The sequence below is a fragment of the Ctenocephalides felis genome, unplaced genomic scaffold (genome assembly GCF_003426905.1).
Source record: "Ctenocephalides felis isolate EL2017-DRISC unplaced genomic scaffold, ASM342690v1 CF-g0.4_SCAFFOLD_01886, whole genome shotgun sequence".
NCBI lineage: Eukaryota > Metazoa > Arthropoda > Insecta > Siphonaptera > Pulicidae > Ctenocephalides > Ctenocephalides felis.
The window spans coordinates 57,531,520-57,550,873 of record NW_020538040.1 but is presented as its reverse complement, the minus strand read 5'-3'; the positions used below and the strand labels follow the sequence as shown (position 1 = coordinate 57,550,873).

The 19,354-nt window shown below is 28.7% G+C and overlaps 1 protein-coding gene across 2 annotated transcripts; it reads right to left on the bottom strand.

The window, feature by feature from the left end:
- Positions 1-2,496: 2,496 nt before the first annotated feature.
- LOC113376955 (cytoplasmic aconitate hydratase-like) lies at positions 2,497-18,979 on the bottom strand. 2 transcript variants are annotated; one of them, XM_026617089.1, is made up of 20 exons: positions 18,734-18,979; positions 18,381-18,473; positions 18,149-18,312; positions 17,542-17,687; positions 17,409-17,478; positions 17,214-17,327; positions 16,751-16,841; positions 15,931-16,061; positions 15,513-15,684; positions 14,976-15,193; positions 7,071-7,271; positions 6,802-6,984; positions 6,577-6,733; positions 6,161-6,267; positions 5,866-5,994; positions 4,375-4,511; positions 3,489-3,662; positions 3,170-3,266; positions 2,895-3,080; positions 2,497-2,801 (listed from the first exon to the last, which is right to left on the bottom strand). In XM_026617089.1, the coding sequence occupies exons 1-20, from the start codon at positions 18,738-18,740 to the stop codon at positions 2,691-2,693; spliced, it is 2,688 nt and encodes an 895-aa protein (XP_026472874.1). In that variant the 5' UTR covers positions 18,741-18,979; the 3' UTR covers positions 2,497-2,690. The 2 variants fall into 2 exon arrangements, with proteins under 2 accessions (XP_026472874.1, XP_026472873.1); XM_026617088.1 differs by lacking the exon at positions 18,734-18,979 and having other exon boundaries at positions 18,381-18,518.
- Positions 18,980-19,354: the final 375 nt, after the last annotated feature.

Below are 19,354 nucleotides of genomic sequence, written 5' to 3'. Positions count from 1 at the left end.
ATTTATTATTCAATAGAAATAAGAGGCACTACTTATGTGTTCACTAAAATTCTGTCTGTATCAATAAATCATTGATCTCAATCATGATTTGAAATGTTTATATGGATAGATATATTATTGTTATAAAAATACTTCTGAATGGGAGCAAATGGGATAACCACTGAATAAGAGAATAAAGAAATTTTATTGAAAGTTATGCAGATTACTCATTTATCTTGAAGTAATTCATATGACGGTTAAAGAAATATCTAATATATATATAAAACAATATATATATAAAATTTCGAAAGCATTTTGAAAACAATACATTACATATAATAATTACCCATATACTAAAGCAAAATCACGTGGCTAATCAATATAAATAAGTGCAAGAAGTGCGCAAGAATGCATGAATATAGTAACACCTTTTCAGTAAGATCCTATAAATAGTATTTTCTGATTTGTGACACATGATTAAGACAATTGAGTCTAGTTAAAGTTGTCAGTCGCCTTTGTAGAAAATTATTTGAATTGGCAATATAATATCAATGTACAAACAAGTTGGTGAAATTGTTGTATATTTAAATCAATATATTAAACATGGCTAAAAATTTTGAAGTCGAATGTTTAATGTATGCAGCAAACATATTCTTGTAAGGGTCCTAATGCCAAGCATAGTGGCTTAATTTAATATTTAACCATAAGTTAATCAGTTAAGTGCTCAGTTTAAACAAATATTTATTCATATGAGAAATTTCATAAAATAAATCATATACTTAATATGCACTTACCTAATTTTATAGATGTACTTCTCATTGAAAATGTTTATGACCACCTTTTTAACCATTTGTTGAAATCATTAATTTTTATCTGTGACATAAGTCATCCACATTCACAACATTTCTCTAACTGACTCTGATATACCATGATGAATTAGTTTGCTTCCACTTCACTTTTGTCTAGCCAATATTTCACTATCACCTAAACCATTTGATAATATTTTTCACAAAATAGTTTTTGACAAATCATAAAATTGCGGCATTAGAGGATGTAAGTAATTCCGACTATTTTTTGCTTACTTAACTTAAAAAATGTTACTTAAATAAAACAACTGTGCAAATCAATCTGAAAAGTTGAATCATAAAATTAGGTGTGCCACATGAACAAATTTTACGTTTTTGATTTTTTACCTTGAGTTACGTTTAATAACTTGTCAACAATTAGTTTATATATGTAATTTCGCATTTTATTATGTTAAATAGATCTCAACTTTTTATGGAAATTTCAAAAGTCAAATAATTATATATTTCCCATTGTCGTAAAAGTTCAAGTCCTTTTAAGTGAACCAAATGCGATTTGCAAACTACAGTTAACGACTACAGTTAGCCAATCATTAATTGTGTAGAAACTCAAAAACTTTTTTTTTATTCCGATATCGCATGAACTCTGATATACAATTAGGGCTATAAAGTTCACAAATAATTTTGTGGGACTCCTCAGATTTCTTTCTTTACGGAAACAAAAAAAAAAAGTGAAACCCATAAAATCCAAAATAATCGTTTTTGTTCTCCCTCTTAAAATGTACCTGAAACTCACAGCTAAATATAGTTAATCACAATTGTTTGTAACATGACAAATGATAAACAGATAAAACGAGCGCCAATAATACAGACATCGAGAGTTTTTTTTGTCACATACAGTCAATACAATACATTAATTTGCGTTAATTTTTATACAAAATATTATATCGTTTTTTTTTTTTTTTTTTAACTAAAAACTACTAAACACATTAAATTTTACACAATGCCTTATGTAATAATTGCTTAACAGAACCCATACCACAATAAAATATACCATAATAAAATTTAGGAGTAAAATAAAACAAAAACGAATTAGTTTGATACCCACATTTTTATGTTACTTTTGCAAAAGGTATAACATGCTCTGGACCTTCAAACGATATTAACTTTGAATTTTGCACTAAAAATTTTAGCACTAAAGTAATGATAATTATTGTCAAAGAATTTATACATCAGCATCTTATCTGCAATAAGAATATTACTAGAGATGTTTAAAATAACATAATGAGTTACTATCATAGCAATAAAAACAAAGTAAACACTCTGAAAACACTGTAATTAAAAGAAATATCCAGTACTGATTACACATCACAAAATACTTCCGGGTATTGCAATATTAGTCCCCAATTTCAAGATCTTTCATGCTTTCACTAAAATTGGATATTCTTTTTATTATATTTTCGTAAACAATTTTTATTCTATTTTTAAATATCATAAAATAACATTATATATAACAAACAATGTATATTTAAGAGGTACAAAAATATATTAGAGAAATATGATGTTTTTTGGTGAAATGTAATTCCAAAAACCATAACCATAATTCCATTACTCCACCAAATATAACAATATAATGAAAACCTAATAAAATTAAAATGTGACAAATCTAATTTTTTGTACATAATTTTCTATAATATCATAATATAGACCCCTGTGCATTTCAATACAATATATAAATATTAAACATTTGACTATGGGCAATTATACTGCATAAATCGATGCTACATTGCAATTTGAGCTTTTATAAATATTAAGAATAGTTATTCATATCGTCTTTTATGCATGAAAACTCACTATAGTTCAATGATTTCCTTCAGTATAATTGGTCCTTGATTAATTGCAATATTTTTAAAGCATTTTTCTGACCATATAGTTCAATATTCCACCATTTTTGTAGTATGTTAGATCAACTTCAGTATCAAATCTAGCAATTACTTCAAATGAACGACCATCATCAACCTGTAACAAAACATTGATAGCAAATTAATACTATTAAAATAATTTTTTTTCAGTAAATTCAGGAATTAAAGTAAGTTATAGTCTTCATGTTACCTGTACAGTTAAAGTTTGGCCAGGTCTGCAATCATCTGGAATGTTGATACTGAATGCTTCCTTACCAGTCAAACCTAGTGAGTCAGCATTTTGACCATTTTTGTACTGCAGAGGTGCTACACCCATGCCAACCAAATTTGACCGATGGATTCTTTCATAAGATTCTGCAATTACAGCTCGGATTCCCTAAAAAAAATGATATCAATTATAATATTATCAACTGCCCATCTTTATATAGTAATTTAAAAAAAAACTCTTTAAAATGAATTTATTACCAACAGATAAGGTCCTTTTGCTGCCCAATCTCTGCTAGACCCACTGCCATAATCTTTACCAACTAGTGCAATCAATTGTACTCCCTCTTTAGCATATCTTAAAATAAAATAAAGAATCATGTCATATTTAAGATAATGTATATTTACTAATATTGAAAAATTTACAATAGCTACAAATAATAATTTTATACACATATTCACGTTATGTAATGAAACAACATTTAACACGGCTGAACACGGCTGAACACGGCTTAACCACAGAAAAATTACAAATATATTAACAAAATTAAGTTTTTCTTATTGAAAAAGGTGAACTCACCTTTCAGCACAGTCGAAAATATCCATTTCTTCTCCGGTGGGTATATGGATAGTTCGTGGACCAGGTTTCGGTACCAATTTGTTCACAAGACGAATATTTGCAAAGGTACCGCGAGCCATAATGTCATCATTACCTCGTCTTGAACCATAGGAGTTAAAGTTCCTCGGGGTTAATCTATAACAAAATCAACAACATTAGTAGTTCTATTAACAATAATTTTTATATATAAATTAAAACAACATTTTAGCATTGATCAATTTATGAACTATAAGAAGTCTTCATCATGTATCTTGAAAGCTTTATATTACAAAAATAAAAACACTCATGAAATACTACTTCCAATAATTTATGACAGGCAATAGAAAATTTTAGAGATTTAAATTAAATTACTTTATTTGTACTATTTAATGCTAACTTAATGTATTTATTAACAAATATTATTCAAGGATATCACTACCACATCAGCCAGTTAATTTTGGTTTGCGCGATATTGTCGATCAAATTCAATGTCTGCAGAATAATCTTGTCCTTCACAAAATAATTATTAATTTAATTAAATCTCTGAATTTATAGAATATGTATTTTAAACCGTAATTATTTACTGTATAATTGATAAAAACTTAAAATAATTACACATAAAGCATGTAATCGAAAGTTAAATTGTAAGTCTTTGAAGGATTATTTTTCATAACAAAATGTACAACACATCAGAATAAAATTTTCGATTTTTTGGTGTAAACTAAAAAGCAATTACGAAAGCTTTCAAAAACAGCTCAATTCGCCAAAATGTTTATTTATATGAAGTGATAATTTTTGACGTCCTCGTTATTAGAGGTCTCTGATTTTTCGCCTAATTAACGTAAATTATATTAACTGATTAACATACCCTCTAGAAGCTAAAAATCTGGCTGCCGGGCTATTGCGAGCGATGCTTCCAGCGGGCGAAATGTGATCCGTCGTCACGGAATCGCCGAGGTTCAACAGAGCTCGCGCGTTTACGATCGGTTTCAGCTTTGGCAACTCCTGTTAATAAAACAAGCAATCAAAAATGTTAAATAAAAAATGCATTAAATAAAAACGAAATAAAACGTTACAGTCAAGTATTATTAGTTCATGCAGACCATACAGTTAGATTAGTTCCTCTTATTTTCGATTATTATATTATTCATTTATTGTGTGAAAATAAAAAAAAACATATTGAAAATAGTGGTGTTATTTGTGGTCTCGTTGGAGAATGTAAGTATTCCCAAAACCCTGTATTTTAACTCATATCATATTGCAATTATGCCAGGATATCATCATCGGATAAAAACAAAAATAAAAATATAAACTAGTGGTGCATGGCATCGTGCAAATTGCAGGAACTTCCCGTACCAAGTACTAAGTTATTAAAAAAAACTTGACAAAATTAGATTTTTGAGAATTTTTGAAATTAAAAAAAAAAATATTTTGATTAATTTTGAAAATTTGGATCATTTTTTTTAAGCAATCGCACTGCACAGCTGATTTGGAGTCGAAATATCAAGCGCGTGAGCGCCGCGTAGTCGTCTAACGTCTAAATACAGGTGCGGAGCCCATATAAAAGTACACAAAATTTGTACTTATTATTATAATCTTTATAAAATATCTGATAATACGATGCACATATGTCTAATGTTCAGTTTGGACCGCCAAATGGCATTATTTTTCACTTTTGTATAGGATCTCCGGACACGCTGGACCTGCCTTTACAAAAATTTCACCAGTTGTTCATTTCGTCAATACAAGTAAAATGTTTTTTGAATGATTTAAATCGGATGCTTCGTTATTATCTCAAAAACTGAAATAACATTTTTGGCACTTTTTGCCCCGTATCTCCGAAATAGATAGACCTGCCTTTGCCAAAAACTAATCAGCACGTCTCCTTATTAGTAGGAATCGAATGTTTTTTGAATTATTCAAATCGGTTAATCCGTGTTCGCAAAATCGTCGATGAAAATTTGTATCCGCGCATACATATACGCACACACGCGCACACACACACAGCCACATACATCCATTTTTCCTAAGATATGCCAAAATTTTCAGAAACCTCTGAAACTGAAAGTTATATAAAAATTTTCATTTTTGATTTTTTGCGATTACTATAACTTACCCTAAGGGAAGTTAATACCCTACGAGAAGTTAAAAATTGACAAACATCTTATTTCATAATTCATATACAAAAAGTGAGTAGTAATGTTAATTTTAAAGCTAATGTACATATTATTTTATATATCATTATTTATTATTAATGAACATCAAATAAATTATGCATGTAGATTAAGCAAATTTCTACAAAAACTTAATAGAAACTTTTTAAAATTTTAAACATAATAAAATTAGAAAAACCAACTACCTTAGTCATTCCTTGGAAGAATGGCGGATGTTTAATGTATGTAGAGCTTTTATCCCATGGATAAATCTTGCCACTGGGAGCTTCAAGTTCTTGCCAATTCGGAGAGCCTTTTTCTATTTGCCCATAAACCTGAAATAAAATGAGACAACTTAAGACAATATTTTCTTTGTCTCGTTGATTCAAATCAACATAAAGCCATAATTTTATTAATTAATAGTGTTAATTTAATTTCACGTTAGTTAACATCGAAAAGAACAAAAAAAAAATTAAGTTTAGCTTTGCTAATTATATGTACCTCTTTGAACATAGCAGGAATCACATATTTTTGTTCTACTTGCTGAATTTCATCTCTAGAAGGCCATATATCCGCCAAAAACACTGCAGAACCATCCGCACGCTTACCTACAATAATTATTGGTAACAATGTAAAAAAAATATTACAATCACTCTTTATAAATCCGCTCATCAAAGAAATGTATAGAAAATACATGTACCATTTGATTTAGATTGCGCTAAAAACTTAAAAGTTTAATAATAAAATTATCTGTCCAGATTATTCTTATGCGCAATGCAATTTTCTACTCCAATACAATAAAACAAGGTAGGTACTAAATAGAATACAATATAGTAGTAAATATAATATTGAACAAAGTACATGTTGAAGTAAAAAACTTTCATTAATTACAATGTTATAATTAAAATATGTCTCACCGATAGGTTCCTTTTCAAAATCGATACACACAGTACCAGCAATTGCATAAGCCACAACAAGCAATGGACTGGCTAAATAATTGGCTCTGGTATTTGGATGTATCCTACCTTCGAAATTTCGGTTACCAGATAATACACCGCAGCACACTAATTCATTCTAATAAAGAAAGTTAAATAACAGCAATAACCTAACAATATTAATTTCAATTAGTGCATAACACTCACAGATTCGATTGTATTCGCCACATTTTCTTCGAGCGGTCCACTATTACCGATGCAAGTCATACAACCGTATCCAACTACATCAAATCCAAGTTTTTGAAGATACGGTACCACGCCCGACTCGCGCAAGTAATAAGTTACAACACCAGATCCTGGAGACAGAGATGTTTTGATGTATGGTAGAACCTGCAATATGCAATATTTGCTATGTATTTAGTAAAATCTTTTAGAACCGTTAGATTTGAACGATGTAAAGATATGTTGAAACTAACCGAAAGACCAGCTTCAACTGCTTTCTTAGCCAACAAACCAGCTCCCAACATGACACTAGGATTACTGGTGTTCGTGCAACTTGTTATGGCGGCAATTACGACCGAACCGTGTCCAATTCGATACTTCTTGCCATCAGACCACGTAAACTCACCGAAGTCTTGCAACCGAGCCGGAGCAAGACCAAAACCTTTAAATCCAACCTAAAAGGATAACGAATAAAATAGAAACTCTAAATTAATTACACAGCTCTATTTACAAATGTAATATATCATAATTTAAATATTATACTTAGGATATGTTTACTTTTCAACTTCTTTTAAAAAAATATATGTTTTCGAAAAAAAATATCCCATTTGCTAATTTTATGTTTACTCGTCATTCTGAATCGTTTGACATCAAAATTTGAAAAAGTATGTGTGTATGTATGTACGTGAGCCAAAATTTCACCCTTCATCGATGTTTTCTTAAACGACTGCACTGAATACAAAAATGTCAAAGCCATTTGTTGAAACGTGATAAAGACTCACGCTTATTAGTTTTGTGCGACGTTCAGCAAAGCCGTTTCTTCAAAATTGTCAGTTTGGTCTGAAATTTTCTGTCTATGGTTTAATCAAAAATCCTGAACCAAGTTTGCAACTTGCCTCAAGGCCAAATGCCACTTACGCCTAGTAAGTTTAGATTTATAAACTAGTATATAAATAAACTTTAAATCAATAAAAAAAGTCATTGTTAGCTATTTAGATAAAACTATAAAGTTCTTGCTTTCACTAAGAAGTAATTAATGCTATATTCTATTACTATTCCAAATGCAAACAACAGGCATCTGTAATTGTATAAATTAAGATAACTTATTTAACATTTCATTCAACTAGGTGTTCTAAAAATGTATTTTATTTAAGTGTGGACGTCCATGGTAATTACAACGGCCATTATTCCAAATTTTTAACAATTTTTTACAGTTCAACCGCTTACCGTAGGCCTATAATATTTTTGTTGTTAATTTAGACCATTAGCCAAATGATAATTTTGATATGAATTTTCAAAATCAAAGATATAGAAATTTTTTTGCGAAAACATTGACAAAATTTTTTGAACTTTTCTACTTTTTCTAAAGAAGCTGTCCAACCGATCAGTTTACAAAAATAATCAAGGCTAGCCCCTATCCTAACGAATTTCATAAAACGGCTTTTGAATGTTTCAAATCGGTGCAAACGTTTTTATCGACCAAATCTCAAAAACTGGCTCACATACACACATACTTTTTCCAAATTCGGGGAAAATGATTCAGAATGACTTAAAACGTCGATAAAACATAAAATTTTCAATTCGTATTCTCCAGCGAAAACAACCTTCTTCGATAAGTTAAAACAAATTATATATATATATATACCTATCTTACGTTTTACACGGAAGATTCGTTAAAAAAAAGTGTGACTCGAAAACCGTAATAAACAAAAATCACTATAAAAAAGTCTTTTTTTCAGTTTTTAATATGATGACTAATAAACGCATTGAACGAAAAATAAATATTAATATATTTAATATGAAACATATTCAATAAATTATAAGAAAATTAATTTATTTCAATATTTTAAATATTGCATTTTCGCTATGAATGAAAATTCAAATTGGTTTGTACAGATATAACTTTTCTTTTACTCTCTATTTTTTATTTTCATTTTTTGCCATTGTGGAACTATAATGTTTTATTTGCCCACCTTGAATAAATTTACGCTATCAATTATATACAAACACTAATTAAAAACAAAGTTAAAAAACAATTATGTGCTCTTTGTTTCAATAAAATACACATAAAATTTTGTTTTAATCATAAATAGGGAAGTTCCCATATTAATTTCCATAAAACCGTCTACTAAGAATTCGTAACTAAGACAGTAAAATAAAAATGTTATTGCAGATATAAGTAAATTATAGTTTAGTGTTTATAATTTCGTGTAAATTCAAAATTATTAAATTTCGTTAAAAAAAAATATTTGCAAAAACCGCGTAAGATTGAAAAAAATGTAAAGAGTACCGTGTAAAACGGGGGATAGGTGTGTGTATATATATATATATATATATATATATATGTGTGTGTGTGTGTATTTATATATATAGAAGTTAATTATAATGAATTAAAATTTTGGAAAAATTTGATTATCAAATGAATATGAATCATCGACAGCTGATCAACTTTCCAGGTGCTTGGGGCCTACGTTTTTACTACCTGTCTTATTCGGATTAATGTGATAGGCTTTGTATCCGTTTATATCAATCGAAAACTTTTTGAAAAGAGATTTTATTGAATTTCATCAAAAATTTTAATTTGATAAGGTTCTCAAAGTTTAGGAATCACAAATATTGTTGATAGTTATTTTATCAAATATTGTTTGATAGATGAATTGTTTAGATAATGAAATAAACAAATTTCATATTCATCTGACATGTGAAGTAATGCGAATTATTTTTAAAATCTCCTTTCTTTAATCTTGATCTTTTTTAATTGCAATATGTATTAATTAAATATTTTACTATCTTATGCACAAACTGTATTTAGTTGAGTACAAAAACTCAAAAATAATGCCAGTACAAAACTAGATTTAACTGACAATGAGTTAACATGAGCTGTAAAATTTATAATTTACTATTTCGTTAAATTAAAGCAAAAACACAAAAAATTGCAAATAAAATTCGTTTATACGACTAATATTTAAGTTATATAACATTGAAATAACGAATATATACAAATATTAATGTATACATAATATATACATAAATATATATATATATATATATATATAATAATTTTTCATTAAACATATTTGTTTGTAATCTAAGGTTCTTGATAAGTTATGAAAGAACGAAACCTCGGTATTTTCAAAGAGCGAAACGAATGGAACGAAACTTCTTTCAAGACTTATCAAGAACCTTAGATTAGAAACAAATATGTTTAATGAAAATTATTCAAAACTCGTTTTATATAAAAATCCACCATTTTCTACCTTTCTTTAATATATTGTTTGTTTAAATCTATCATGATCATGTTCTGAAGATGGAACGTACTAAGTTCCGAAACGTTGACAGTAAATAAATAAACGGTTTTTAAAAAACTTATGTTTTTTATTAGTTTTTGGATTCTTTGTTTGAAGCTCTACATATGCAGTAGAACTCCAATTATCCGAATTGATGGGGTCCGGGAACGATTCGGATAATCAAATATTCGGAGTTTTTTTTTTTAAATTGCCATTGGAGAGAAAAAAAGTTACGTTTTGATATTGCACTATTTTTTTTATTGAATTAAATGAAAGAAACATGATATTTTCACATGTTTTAAATATAAATAAAATGTACTTATGTACAAGTTTAGAAATAAAAATTATTGTTTTTCAAACATCTCCGTCAAATCAAAACAAACAATGTGCCAACACTGGCTTCGCTGGTGGAAGTATATTATAAGAATTATATTATAAGAATAATAGCGCACTTAGACTTTTTTTTGACAATTTTTTTTCTGAAAGTGATTTGGATAGTCGGAGTTCGGATAATTAAAGTTCGGATGATTGAAGTTCTACTATATATATATATATATATATATATATATATATATATATATATATATATATGTAGAATAATATTTATATATACATGTGTGCATACATGTGTATGCAGATAAGAATACATGTCTGACTAACATAAGATCACATTACATTATATTAAGTTACTATATATAACCGATTGGTTTTAATTATTATATATAATTTATGTGTATGATAAGCTTACTCCTGGAAAAGTTTTGAAAACGGCGATTAATCGCTCAGGTATATAAAAAAATACCTTGAATCAAAGTGAAAGTAGCCCATAATATTGGCTCGATTCAATTGTAACGATAACAAAGGGTTAATACCTTCGATTAACATGTAAAATGTGCCGTAGAACTTTCTGATACATTACCAGATTTTATAAAATAAATTTAAATAGATAAATTTTGTAGTAATTTTAATTACGCGGAGATTTAGATTGTAATACAAAAAAAACAATAATCTGGAAAGTATGCCTAAATTCCGAGAGAAACCTCAACGCATATAAATTATTTTGAAATAAAAAGTAAACTATAATTTTTCCTAAATAAAAACAAGATTACATATTCGAATTCATTCATTTCAAATGTACTAATTCATCTCTCGAGTAATTCATTCAAGATATCTGAAAATCAAATTATACGTTCGCAAAATATTAGGAATTCATTAATGTAAATTTAATACAATGAACACATGATAGTAACATAAATAAGATCATATACTATTTGGTAAAGAGCATATAAGTTGCGCATATACATATTTCTTTGATAAGGAAAAAAATGATGTCATAGCGTCATCTTTCAGATCTTTTGAAAATAATTTCACAAAAGTTATAATACTATAAATTTAATAGTAAATATCATTTTCAAAAATTCTGTAAAAAGTAGTTTTCTAATTCTAAACCTTCGAAAAATCTGATAACGTTCGAATATAAAAATACATAAAAGTCTAAAAGAATGCGAACTATAACAATTTCCCACCAATTCGATTTCAGTCACATTTTCAAATATGTAAACTAACGTCTACAGCAAAGAAAAACAAGGTATATTCAATAATAATCCTGAGTTCTAATAAATATATCGTTGCGCATGTATCGTAATCATAATGCGATTAATCAAAACATATGATCGATACTCACACAATCAGAAAAAAAAAATGTAAACAATGTCTCGAACGGAAAAGCAATACAATTCTTCGGTCTGCGGAATTTCATAAACATATTCTATTGAAATCGAACGCTTCTCAACCGAATAATATCAACCGGACGGTAATATCAAAACAATTCGATTATCTTAACGATTTATTTATAAATAAAATGATGTGCTATTGAATAACACATAGTAATAAATGATGCATATACGCATAAAATATATGTTTTATAATATGAAACAGATGCGTATAGCCGGATATTAAAAATAAAACAAAAACTTACAGTTTACACACACACACACACATATATATATATATATATATATATATATATATATATATGATATTTATAAATATATAAAACAAATTTCAGCTTCAGAATAGATGTGAGACTGCGACTTAATGAAAGTAATTTGATAAACTTTATGAAATTTTTCGAATCCCAATCTTTCGAAACAGTGTTCAAGAGTCGTTTATTGTATTTAAAGCAACGTTAATTACAAAAATAGTTGTTTCATAATTGGAACGAATAGTATAACAATTCAGTTTTTTAAGATTTGACATCAATGATCTTTATCAACTAAGCCAATACCTGCCACGAAAATATTGTGCTCCGATGCCTTTGACGAAATACTTTACCGTGAGTTACATAATCAATTTTTATAAAACTTCTTATTAATTAACATCGTAGATGCTATCAATATTTGTAGTGGAAAATTGTTATATTTTATTATAATTTCAATAAATCTTAAATTTTTTAAACGGTAATAATGCGGTAAAATTGTTCTCAAATAATTTTAAATAGCTTATTTTTTATTACTATTGTGACAATTCAAGAATGAATTTTCGGGACATGATATATCATACAAAATAATATGTATGTGCTGAACTTGCTTATTTAGTATAATAAGTAATGCAAATTTCACTGTAATGCACGGATTTAAAAGTTCATATATATAATATATATATGATATGTCAAATACCAGGAAATACATAATACAAAAATATTTGATTGTACTTAAGAAGAATTATAATACCTTTGACATTCGGATATGTTATGCGTAGTACGCGTGGTACTACGGTCCATCTTAACGTACATTTAAGTAATTTTACTTGAATTTATTAATATTTTTATAATACTTGTTAATATATTTAATTAATTTAGAAATATTACAATTTGATAAACAAGTATGTAATTGATATGTAAAAACTTTCGATTTTTTGTGGCTTCTAAATACGATTTTGAACAACGTTCACAATTTTGTTAAATTCATATGCATATAAACAGAAACACGCGGCACGAAGACCGAAGACCGCTTCCAAAAAGCACCCCCTCCCGCTACTCGGTGCGATGCGGCCAATGAGAGCATCGCCCGCAAAAATCGTGGTATAAAGGCACGTGCAGCGCAGTAGAGGACGTTATTTCGGCAAATCTTAAAAGTGATTACGTCAGTGCGAGCGTTGGTGTCCTAAGCGGGCGAAATTTGTTGAACGTTTTGTACCAAGTGAGGTAAAATGTTGTATGTGTTTGTTGAATCTCGCCTCGGTATGGTTAGTTAATGAAATAGTTTGTCTTAAATCACCGGGCTAGATTCATCCAACGCAACTGCGCATTCTTTTTGGAGCTTTGCGACCATCGACACCGGTATGGAACATGGCATGGACTCATCTCGAGAATATTTGAATTTATATGGGACTTGTTCATCAACTATCGGTGGATGTCGGACTAGTCATTATATTTTTAATCAAATGACTAGACCGTACACTCGCCTTTAATCGATGAAACACATTCAGCAAATCGAGGTACATATTGTGTGTGAATAGTAAGTGTTCTTTTGAAAATTTGTCCGATTAATACTGCTTTGGTGTTCTACCTTATGAGTGTTTTCGGTCATCATAAAGCTAGGACATCACTGACAATATGTTTCGGCGCTTCTTCACGTGTTAATCATGAATATTTCAAATATGAATAGGCGAATTCAAGGAACTATATGCGTGATACGTTTGATATTTGATAATCGTATCACAGCTGTAGTTACCTGCCATTTGCTTATTTAAAATCATCAATTAATTATCATTTATGTTGATTTTCATATAAATATAGAAAAATGTGAATACACTCAAAGGAACTGTCATTGTGATGTGTTGTTTTTCGAATTCATATCACAGTGATTTGTGCCTTAGAATGTGTCACGCTACACCTGCATAATACTGGATGTATTTGAAATTCAAAGGATAGATCATTTTAGAGGACCTTTTCTGTGACTTGTAGCTATTTGAATTCATATCACAGTAGTGGTTCTCTTATACGACTGTCCTAAATTCAACGAGATGCTTGGGAATACACAAAAAAAACTGTTTTTGATTTGAAGGAACAATCATTGTGAAATGTATTATTTGCAAACCATATCACAGTGATTGGACTTTAAATCAGATCAGTATGTACTTCAATTTAAAATGTCATTTTGGATATGTGATAAATAGAAAATATTTTACTTATAATGGAAATGTATTTCAACTTTCTTGCCACTAAAAATGTACAAGCTGTCCTTTTGTATTAGTTTGTACTTTTTACTGGTGAGACTGTGAAGTATTACGCTACAATATAGCATCTACCACAATAAGAGCTGCGATTTAATTATATGCGATGAACTAAATCTGGACTGATGGGGAATACAAATGGCATCACTGGGTTTAGTTTGTCCCATATGGTAGCTGCTCATCGACTCAAGATAAATCATTATTGCAATTATGCGGCTAACATATCTTAGATGATGTTTACATTTTCTCCATCACTGGGCAATGTTTGTCGCATAATAATACAGTCAACAAGAACGGAAAAACTTAATGGCATAATTTTATTATAGTAATTCCGGAACCCAGTTGCACATTATATTTGGTCAATGTAGGTATGATACTGTATTTCAAATTAAAAATATCAACTCAATATTTGTTATCACCTTGACAATTTCAGCAAATTGTTCACAAAACACATAGTCAAATAGTTTTTTATAATTTGGTATTACTTTCATGAAAATATTTAATCAATAATTAGTTACTTCCACTAAAAAATCAAACCCTAATTGACCTTATTTAACAAATTAAATTTTTTTTTGAATTGAATTAACATTTAATAACTTGTTGAATATTTAAATTTTTTATAAAAATATATTTTACCTTGTTTGAAAGACATTGTTCAAAATCTTGTTTCATTTCCGACACAGGTACTCTATCGTGGGGTCTCTTTGGTCCAGAAACTGAAGTAACAACAGTTGACAAATCCAATGTCACAGATTGTGTGAAAATAGGATCTTGATTTGGATCGCTGTAATTCCTCAACTGCCGAGTGGATTCCAGATACAGCTTTATTAAATTGATTTTGTCATCCGAACGATCTAGATTTCATTACAGCAAATTATTATATATATATATATATATATATATATATATATATATATATATATATATATATATATGATAATTTGTACATGTTTCATTGGTTCCAAAATGCTAATATTTGGATGCTAATGCCAAATATTAAATGCCATTTAATAAATAGCAAATGTAAGCATATCATGTTCATTAAGAATAAACATAGTACAATTTATATTGAAAAAATGTAATGTATTGTTAAAATATTATCAAAATATAAGTTGCCTATATAATATAAACAGTATTTCTATTCATTAAAATTAGTGTATGATAAATTCTCACTTGTTTGTTTAAGATAAACCAAAGAATTTTCATCAACAGGGAAGTATCCAACAGTGGCTCCGTATTCTGGGCACATATTACTAATTGTAGCTCTATCTGCAATACTCAATGCAGATACACCTGGTCCATAAAACTCAACAAACTTGCCTACCACTCCTAATTGCCGTAAATGCTGTAAAATAACTTTACTTTATTATCTAAAAATAAATATTTCAGTACATAACATTTATTTCAAAAGCATAACGCAACCAATTATTGTTTATTAATAAAAATAATTTTGCATACAAGTTTTTTTAATTAAAAAAAATGTACATATGTATTCTATATAAAACTGTTCAATAGTTGCATATATTTTATGTATGATGCAAGTTATCTTACTTAATATAAAAATATGCCAAAATAAAGTCACATAACATACCTTAGTAATGGTTAGCACCAAATCTGTAGATGTGACTAATTTATTCAAAGTTCCAACGAGTTTGTACCCAATAACTTGAGGTAACAACATGGAAATTGCTTGGCCCAACATAACAGCCTCAGCTTCAATACCTTGTAATTGAAAAAACAAATATTAATTGGCATTCAATGTATTTATCTACAGCATTTGCTTATGATCTACAGTTTTATTTTGTTTGTAGTCAAAATCAGTCAACTTTCCAAATGCAATGTTTCTTATATTGTAAACACTGTGATAAATAAATTGTTTTACTTTCCGATAACGCAAATTTTAACTAATCAGTTTTATTTTAGCAAATCACTTAAAGGGGTATACTGGTCTAAAAGCATAAATGTTATGCAATTGTTGAAGGCTTGTGAAAAAGGTTATGATATTTTTTGCAAGTTATTAATTAATGTTTTGAGAATTGAAAAAATAAATTAAAAATAGTCAAAGTTTTAATTCTAAAAAATGATGAAGGTGGGAGTCTCAAAAATTGGCATCTGAACAGAACAATCTGATTTCAAACCATCAAATACAGATTATTTAAAGAAAAAAAAAATGTAGAAGTTTTGAAATATTTTACAGAGGAGGGAGGGAACCAACAGAGAAGAATCATTGTGGTCAAAGAGCTATATCTTCAAAAATAATTTAAATTTTGAAAAATCCTCTTGTATGCATTTTCTTGAGAATATCAAAGAAAAAACCAAATGATTTTTTTTTAAATTCTAGACCAGAATACCCCCTTAAGTAAAGCAATAGATATTCAAAAGAATTTAGATACAAATTACCACATACATACCTCCAACACCCCAACCTAAAACACCTAACCCATTTATCATAGTAGTGTGAGAATCAGTTCCAACAACGCTGTCAGGATACATTACCAAACTCTAGAAGTATTCAAAACCATAAATAACATTACAATAAATGGTTACCACATAAAACTGATCTTTATATTTACTCATTTACTTAATTTGCTGAAGTAAATAATAAAATCGTAAAAGAATAGAGTTTGTAGGTACTTTTGTAAATCATCCTAAGAATTTATTAAGAAAACAAGATAGAATTTTTATTTGCAAACTGTACTAATGCTAAAAATAAATTAAGGCATCAATATCTTCAAGTAAAAACGAAGGAAAATAATAAATTAAATTGGTATTGATAAACCATCTTTTTTCCAAAAAGAGTTTCACATAAGGCTTCAGTGATCTTCAAATAAAAAAACTACTGAAAACAATTAAGAAATATATGCATTCAGTTACCTTGTTAGGTCCTTCAGTGAAAACTACTCTTGCTAAATATTCCAAGTTAACCTGATGAACAATACCAGATCCTGGTGGTACAATCAACATATTGTCAAAAGCTTTAGCTCCCCACTAAAATCAGTAGTAAAATTTGAATACAAGTTATTTAATTTGGGTTATGGTTCCTATTAGATATATTTATAAAAGCTGTACCTTAAGGAATGTGAATCGCTCTTTATTTCTTTCAAATTCTAACTCCTGATTTTTTTGTAGAGCATCGGGACTATAAATGAAAATAAATATGTAATATTCATAAACCTGGATATATATTTACAATCTTTTTTACCTTCGAGTAAAATCTACTTGTACTGAATGATCAATAACCAAATCTGATGGGCATATAGGATTAATTTTGTTAGGATCACCACCTAAACTTTTAACAGCATCTCTCATTGCTGCAAAATCAACCACTGCTGGCACCCCAGTAAAATCCTGTAAAATTATTTGCATAACTATTGAAATAATGAATCCTAGTGAAATTTTGAAACAAAATTAAAAATGGTTTTTAATTAATTTTAACAAGACATACAGACATTTAAAAAAATATCTTTCTGTTTGCTTGTTTCAATCCATAAATAACATTTGTTGAGTATAAATTCAAAATACAGTTTAATAAAAATGCAATCTACAATTAATAACAATATGTTAAACTGTCAACATTAAAGCTCAGTATTCAAATTTTGGTGTTACTTTCCAATTCACAAAAATTACATAATTATAATCAATTATTTAAATATAATTAGTCAAATATAATTTGACAATAAAATTTAATTCGATTCAATTCTGCATTTAATTTTTATATGAGTGGAGAATAATATATAAAATCTATAACTCAAATAATAATAACCAATTAATCGGCATAATCTTAGTGAAGAAAGTATTAAATACCATACCTGTAAAATTACACGTGCCGGTTTGAATTGCACTTCGACATCTCCTTTTTGCTGATTTTCTACCCATCCTAAAATATTTTGAACATCTTGCGGGTGCACTTGAAAACCATCACAGTTACGAACAGCTGATTCCAATAAAACTCTGATTGAGAAAGGAAGCTTTTCTAAAATGTTGAATTCACAAGTTGACTAACGGCTCATTAAATTTATCACTTGATAATTCAATAATTACCATACTGAGGACCCAAAGCCGGAATATCATAATAACTATATTCCTTTCCTTGAACAGTAACAGTCTTAAGTAAGTGGTTAAAAGGATTGGTGCCTGCCATTGTAAAATGAGATTAGTTAAGTACACCCATATAATGCAAGATAGTATAGCGGAATAATCACAAATCAGGCCACTACAATGTCAAGCACTTGATATAATTTAAATCGCGAAGGTCAAAGATTAATTCATGTAGTAATATATTGTCATTGGCGTACGACACTTTCGTAAATTAATCGATTATTTCAAATGTCGACATTGTCATACGTGGCACTGACAATGAAAGTTACTCGAGATTTGTGGAATGTTTAGTGTACCTGCCATGATTTAGCTAAAATGCAAAAATTCAATTTGAAATATCAGAACTTATGTTGCCGAAGCATGTAAATATTCAACACACATTTAAATCAATTTGATATTGTATAGACACGTATTATCAAATGTTAATCCGTATCTCGTATTCGGTGAATATTCAATTGCAAGACTTTGAATAATAATAAAGGTAAACTCTTGTAGAGACGTAGTCACCAAAACAACTCGTTGTCATCGCAATGTGTCAAGTCGAAGTCATGCCAAACTACTTTCACGCCACAACGTGACACTGACGACACACTAACGTTAAACCACTTCCACTAACGAAAGACCATTTAAATTAAAATCATTAACAAAATTAAAAACACCAAAGTAAAAATATTTGGCTTATTTGTAATACATAATAAGATTGTAATATATAACAAACTAGTGGTGCATTGCATCGTGCAAATTGCTGGAGCTTTTCGTACCGTAACTTAAAATTTTGAAAACATCAGAATTTTTTGAGCACTAGACCCGGCTTCCGGTACGGACCGGAAACAAAATATGTACCTATTATTAAATTCTCTATAAAATTTTCTTTATATTTGATGTGCATATCTCTTAATGATAATTTTTGACCGCCA